This window comes from Tubulanus polymorphus, chromosome 8, assembly GCF_964204645.1.
Source record: "Tubulanus polymorphus chromosome 8, tnTubPoly1.2, whole genome shotgun sequence".
Lineage (NCBI taxonomy): Eukaryota > Metazoa > Nemertea > Palaeonemertea > Tubulaniformes > Tubulanidae > Tubulanus > Tubulanus polymorphus.
Window position 1 is genome coordinate 3,169,689 of NC_134032.1, and position 6,775 is coordinate 3,176,463.

The 6,775-nt window shown below is 40.7% G+C and overlaps 1 protein-coding gene across 2 annotated transcripts; it reads left to right on the forward strand.

The window, feature by feature from the left end:
- The first annotated feature begins 3,922 nt into the window (after positions 1 to 3,922).
- On the forward strand, positions 3,923 to 6,499 carry LOC141910031 (uncharacterized). 2 transcript variants are annotated; one of them, XM_074800720.1, is made up of 10 exons: positions 3,923 to 4,032; positions 4,118 to 4,208; positions 4,375 to 4,460; positions 4,554 to 4,641; positions 4,913 to 5,086; positions 5,209 to 5,306; positions 5,427 to 5,554; positions 5,664 to 5,776; positions 5,859 to 6,010; positions 6,100 to 6,499. In XM_074800720.1, the coding sequence occupies exons 1-10, from the start codon at positions 3,954 to 3,956 to the stop codon at positions 6,303 to 6,305; spliced, it is 1,215 nt and encodes a 404-aa protein (XP_074656821.1). In that variant the 5' UTR covers positions 3,923 to 3,953; the 3' UTR covers positions 6,306 to 6,499. The 2 variants fall into 2 exon arrangements, with proteins under 2 accessions (XP_074656821.1, XP_074656822.1); XM_074800721.1 differs by having other exon boundaries at positions 3,931 to 4,032; positions 4,134 to 4,208.
- The last annotated feature ends 276 nt before the right edge of the window (positions 6,500 to 6,775 follow it).

The window sequence follows — 6,775 nt, forward strand, 5'->3', positions numbered from 1 at the left end:
GCACCCGATTTCGTGCACAGTACCCTGCCTATGTATTTGATTAGAAACCGGTGGTAGGAAAATTTGCCCCGCCTGACCACTACAGGATAGTTATAATATAGCGGTTGATGTTGATACTCAGATGATCCCGGATAATTTGGTGACTGCAACAACCCGCATTCATCTTCGAATACGCTCCCATGCACATACGCTTCTATAACGGCAGATTTCAATTTTTGACATTTACTCCGAAGTTCAACCATTAAATAATAATTCCAGAATAAACTCGCGGTTCGCATTTTCACAGTGTTTAATACCAGGCTGTTATTGAGCGACTGACTAATCAAGCTAACGTACGTACCACATGACCCGAATGGTATAGCACCCTGAAAACATCGGTCGATTTGATATTCGTGTTCTGATAATATGTAAATGTTTCTCAAAGGTAGGCGTCGGTTTTCGGGTGTTATCACGAGACAGTGTGACGTCATATCGACCTGCTGTTCTCCCTCCCGGAGGATGTACCCGTCACAGTCGGTAGGACGAAATCTGAGATATGATTCTTTTTCAACGGTCAACTGGTCATTCCACTTATACGCGTATGCTGCTACAGTTACCGACCAACCGGATGTAATCAGACTGACGACGTTACGGTCGTACGGGTCGTATAAACGAGGACAATACGGACCGTATCGTCTAGCCGTGAAATTACCACCGTCGAATATGTAAAATCCAGCTCGCTCGCAGTTCTCTGATAAAACTGTTAGTCCCATATTCTCTTCATAAATGTCAACTTTCCATTTAAACTCGTATCTAGTGATGCGATAATTTACCGATACTTTTTTTTGTTTCGGAAACAGTGAGTTTGGCGTCAAAAACGGCAACTGGTTCACCTAGAGTTCGTCAATAATAAGTATATCAGACAGATTTTTGATAATATATGTTATTTCGGTACGGGGTAACATAATTACAGAGGTTATACTCACCCGACGGTTGTTGACCTTGATATCGTCTATCGAAATAGATTCCATTTTATAGCTTATTTCAAATCTTACATCATCGTGAACTGTTGTTTTTAAAACGCACAGTATGACGAGAAAGCCGTCAGATTTGACACTCAGTGATTGCAGGTAGTTGTGACCGAGTAAAACATCAGTTCCTACAACGCGTAACCCTTCTAGTTTATATACACCAATGACGTCACCGGATGTGACGAGATCACGTGTCCAGTTAAAGACGACGTACTGTAACACCTGTCCTGTGATAGACCAGCAGTGTAAGTGTTTTGATCGAGTTGTTACGTGTAAACTGTTGTCATCGGGAATGAGCACTCCCGACTCGTTGTTAGAGATCTGAATCAACCGATTAGCGACGTTCCAATCTGATATTTTATACAATTGGACTAAAAGCAGTGATTGCACAGTTGTCTTCCGTAAAACGAATACAGCTTTGTTTGTTTTAGAATAAAATGATGAAGGTGGATGTCCAGATTGTTGTGGTATTAAAGCGAAAGGATCACTGCTGGTGTTCCATCCGTCGTGGAGTTTAATGGACACCGATGATGATTCCCCAAATCGGTAGAATGTGAAATCGATATCAATTAACGTAAGATTCATCGCATAACCTCGCGGCATCCCGCTCCACTCAACAAACAACTTGCAATTACGTAATTTATGAATCGCGAATTTATAACCCCGCTCAGCTTTTAGCCGCTCCAATTTTAAATCGAATCTTGAACCGTCGTGGAAAATATTTATTTGACTTCGCCCATAACGATAAATGACATAAACGCGACTACCTCGCGCTCCAGCGACTTTACTCCTAAACATCAACGAGATCGAATCGTCACGGCGGATTTCATGTTTTCCATCACCGCACAATCTGTTATCGGACTCACTGACGAGAAGGTAGTTATCACCACAGAATATTGACAGCTCGATATCATGGTAAACTTGGACGTGAAAAGTCCCCGGTAAAGAGCTGTTGATGAACCACCGACATTCAACACCGCGCGATAACGAAGGGTAATTCGGCGAAACGATGTAACCGGACGTAGAATCTAACGGGTACCACGTATTGTTACAAGACGAACTTACCGTCACAGACGATTCCTCGATAGAGTCTGCTGTGCGATCAGCGCGCGCGATGCGAACTTGACAGACGATCAGCGACGCTATAAACAGCGCTCTCAGTCGCCGCTCCATACCGAACAACATCGACACGATACGAATTATGCTCGGCTGTCCACAGATTTTGAAGTTCTGTTTATAACTGAACTTTAGATCACCTGTTTAGAACTTTACATGACTGCAGAAATAAAATGTTTGAACCACTCAGCAATTTAAGGATACGAATAAACTTTTCAGTCCATTATATTTTGCCAAAGGCGATTTTGGTATCATTTACTCGTGTAGTCATTATTTCACGTTTTCCCTGACTCGATGGTATCTACTTCTCAGTAATTACAGTATATATATATATATATATATATATATATATATATATATATATATATATATATATATATATATATATATATATATATATATATATATATATATATATATATATATATATATATATATATATATATATATATCGTAGATATCCATGTCCAATTATATTTTGAACCTTTCGTCGTTGTAGATACTCGAGGGTATCTATTTCCCAGTAATTACCATCAGTGAATATATGTGCAACAATTTCAGCTCGTGGTTTTACGCATCGTAGATATCGATGTCCAAATATATATTTTGAACCTTTCGTCGTTGTACTGCGTGTATATCGAGCACACCAATCTGACTATATTCACGCCTGACAACTACGAAACTAGCAAACTTACTTAAATCTATGGTGGCTGATAAGGGCCATAGCGTAAAATTCCTGGTATGTAAATGAGGGCGCCAGAACGCCAGAACGCCAAAACGAAAAAAAACGTCCAATTTTCTCTGAAAGTTCGTTTTGGCGCGCCAAAACAAAGAAAATTCCGTTTTGGCGCCCCCGCCAAAACGAACTTTCATTTTGGCGCCCCCGCCAAAACGAACTTTCGTTTTGGCGCCCCCGCCAAAACAACGAAAAACGTCGAAATTTCTCTAAAAGTTCGTTTTGGCGCGCCAAAACAAAGAAAATTCCGTTTTGGCGCCCCCGCCAAAACGAACTTTCATTTTGGCGCCCCCGCCAAAACGAACTTTCGTTTTGGCGCCCCCGCCAAAACAACGAAAAACGTCGAAATTTCTCTAAAAGTTCGTTTTGGCGCGCCAAAACGGAGAATATTCCGTTTTGGCGCCCCCGCCAAAACGAACTTTCATTTTGGCGCCCCCGCCAAAACGAACTTTCATTTTGGCGCCCCCGCCAAAACGAACTTTCGTTTTGGCGCCCCCGCCAAAACAACGAAAAACGTCGAAATTTCTCTAAAAGTTCGTTTTGGCGCGCCAAAACAAAGAAAATTCCGTTTTGGCGCCCCCGCCAAAACGAACTTTCATTTTGGCGCCCCCGCCAAAACGAACTTTCGTTTTGGCGCCCCCGCCAAAACAACGAAAAACGTCGAAATTTCTCTAAAAGTTCGTTTTGGCGCGCCAAAACAAAGAAAATTCCGTTTTGGCGCCCCCGCCAAAACGAACTTTCATTTTGGCGCCCCCGCCAAAACGAACTTTCGTTTTGGCGCCCCCGCCAAAACAACGAAAAACGTCGAAATTTCTCTAAAAGTTCGTTTTGGCGCGCCAAAACGGAGAATATTCCGTTTTGGCGCCCCCGCCAAAACGAACTTTCATTTTGGCGCCCCCGCCAAAACGAACTTTCGTTTTGGCGCCCCCGCCAAAACAACGAAAAACGTCGAAATTTCTCTAAAAGTTCGTTTTGGCGCGCCAAAACAAAGAAAATTCCGTTTTGGCGCCCCCGCCAAAACGAACTTTCATTTTGGCGCCCCCGCTAAAACGAACTTTCGTTTTGGCGCCCCGGAAACGTGTCTACTCCAGATGCTGACATACAAATTATGTACATACGCATACGTACTCGTGCACGACCGCTTAATTATAATGGACACCGTTCGGACTTGTATCCTTTTACGTAATAAAGACCAAGTTGCTCAACGGTCGATTTTGCTGTTGATCTTGTTGATGATCTTAACAGATTCCTCTAGTTGATGATACTGTTAGGAAGCTTTTTGCAGATGGGTACACAAATGCAGAAATGAGGATTGCCATGTTATCTAACTTCGGAATAACTATTAGGTACGTATATATAAATTCCATGGCCTACATCAAGATGGTCTAAGAATAGATTTTAATTGTCTGCAGCTACGTATGGGCACTGCCATTTTTATTCAATATTACTCCTTATAATGATGTGATATAGTAGTTTAGTTCACAAACCGTCTTGTTTATTTTAAACTTTCAGTGAACGCCACCTCAAACGACAATTGAATAGGTTAGGTTTGAAAAGAAACAACAATTACGTTCTCAATGACGTAACCGCTGCAGTCGAGGAAAGTAATCCGAATTTTTGAAGTGATGCTTATATCTGATAGAAATTGAAAATGTCTTTTGGGTTTAAGATTATGTTCTCTGCATTATTACAGGTTGAGCTTGCTGGCAGCGGATGTTGCATGGGATATCGTGCTATGTCACAACGTCTCCGTCAACGCTACGGAATAAGAGCCCCTAGGTAAGATGTATGATCGGGTGGCTACCTACACGGTTAATTCCTGACATGATAAATGAGGGCGCTAAAGTACCAAAACGCCATAACTAAAAAAACTTAATTTCTCGAAAAATATTTTTTGGCCAAATTGAAGAATTGTCAGTTTTGTTACTCCTGACAAAAAGAACTTTCGAATCGGCCAGCATATGTATAAATGTGTATTTGATTGATGTAAGACCTTTAAGATGAGATCTGGATCACTTCACTCATGTGTTATATGATTGTTTACTTCTAGGTCTCTAGTTTCCAATATCCTTCAGAATTTAGACTTCGAAGGAGTACAGAATAGGACCCATGGAGTTTTAAGACGACGACGTTACTTTAACAAGGGTCCCAATTATCTTGTCCATCTCGATGGTTATGACAAGCTCAAGCCTTTTGGTTTCCCGATTCATGGGTGTATAGATGGGTAAACATAATATATAATTGATATATCCTAAAAGATATTATTTCCACCTATCAACAGCAGTTGCTATAAGTTCAGAATTTGGTTTGTCGAACATGTTCATAAACACAGTCTATATTTAAAAGATTTTCCCGACGAATCCTTTGGTTAAGAGTTGGAAATACTAATAATGACCCAGAGGTGGTTGCGTGGTACTTTTTAGATTTCGTTCAGGACATTGAAGGTAGATAGAATTGTCATATATAAATACACAATGTGCCGAAATTATGCCTGGGAAAATTTATCTGTTATCAATCGTCGATTAAGATAATACTCTGACCGTCATCTTTATATCATCATTCAGCAGTTCCTCGCTGCATCCGTATGGACGCTGGAACCGAAAATGGCAGAATTGCAGCGATTCAGAAGGCCTTTAGAGCAGAATATGACGACGAAACGTGCGTTCTTGTGGGTAGATCTACGAGTAATCAGGTTCGTGGTGTCATTAATATGGGTAGATTTGGACAATCCCCATTTCTGCGCTAGAACCAACTTAAGATACTTCAAAACTCACCAATTATTTTATTTTCTTTGTTTTAAGCGCATTGAACGATGGTGGCGAAGTCTTCGAAACGAAGTTGTTCAGTTTTGGATGAACGTATTTAAAGATATGGAGGAAAATGGAAGTCTATCTACCGCGGACGTTGTGCACATGTAGGTTAAATACCCGCCTTTAAAGCGCGTGGCGATTTTTTGTGATCCACGTAGTAATTTCCCTTTCTCCAATATTTTTCAGTCAAACCTTAAGATACTGTTTTTTTGATTTGATAAATGCCGATCTTCAGGATTTCGTGCAGGAGTGGAATACACATGCCATCAGGCCTCAACGAAATGTGGATGTTCCACCCGGAAAACCTGATCTATTATACTTCTCGCCGGAATATTACGGTACGAAATACGCTGTATAAAAATGAGCATAGGTTTCTAAGTTTACGATGTTTTTATCACTTCTTGATAATACGAAATAATATTTTCAGGCACGATAGACTACAAATTTCCAGTGGACGCTGGACTACTTCCGCAAATTCGAGAGGAATTTTGTAGTAAGCCGAATGAATCGAGAGGCTGTGATCCGGACTTTTCAGCGATGTGTGATCTTAAAACGAGGCAGGGACAACAATCAAGACCGACATCAACCCCAGAAGCCGCTGCTTTGTATGACTGGCTATTAACTCAATTCTGAGAGCATACATGTTAGAATCATTTTTATACGTATCTGTCCTGCACGGTTTATGTGTTGTCTGTTCATGATGTATTTCGAAGATTCAAATATATCTATGATACACGTTACGCGTTGAAAAGAATATGATTGTAATTTTTCATGGATTCATGCGACTGTTTGGGCTTAGTAATACATCATACTAACACTACCCATGTTTTAATTCGCTATCCAACCCCATCTCAAGTAGGTGTCTCAGAAATAGAATACGCGTGCCATCAATTTACATGGAGAATTATCTGCGAAAGCGTACTCCAGTATCCGCTATTCTCAAAACGCTTCAGAATAAATTTGCGTATGGTTCAAAAAGATGTATTTTTGATTAAATTTATTTTGAGAAAGTTCTATGAAGCGGTTGTTTAAAAAGTGGTCTTATGGACAAGTCACATATCTTTCATCCTCGCATGCCAGGGGTCTGGTATCGCACCCCGAAC

Coding starts and splice junctions, on each gene's coding strand:
- LOC141910031 (XM_074800720.1), top strand. CDS start 3,954: ATGCTGACATACAAATTATGTACATACGCATACGTACTCGTGCACGAC. Junction 4,461..4,553: donor TGACGTAACCGCTGCAGTCG/AGGAAAGTAATC, acceptor CTGCATTATTAC/AGGTTGAGCTTGCTGGCAGC. Junction 4,642..4,912: donor TACGGAATAAGAGCCCCTAG/GTAAGATGTATG, acceptor GTTTACTTCTAG/GTCTCTAGTTTCCAATATCC.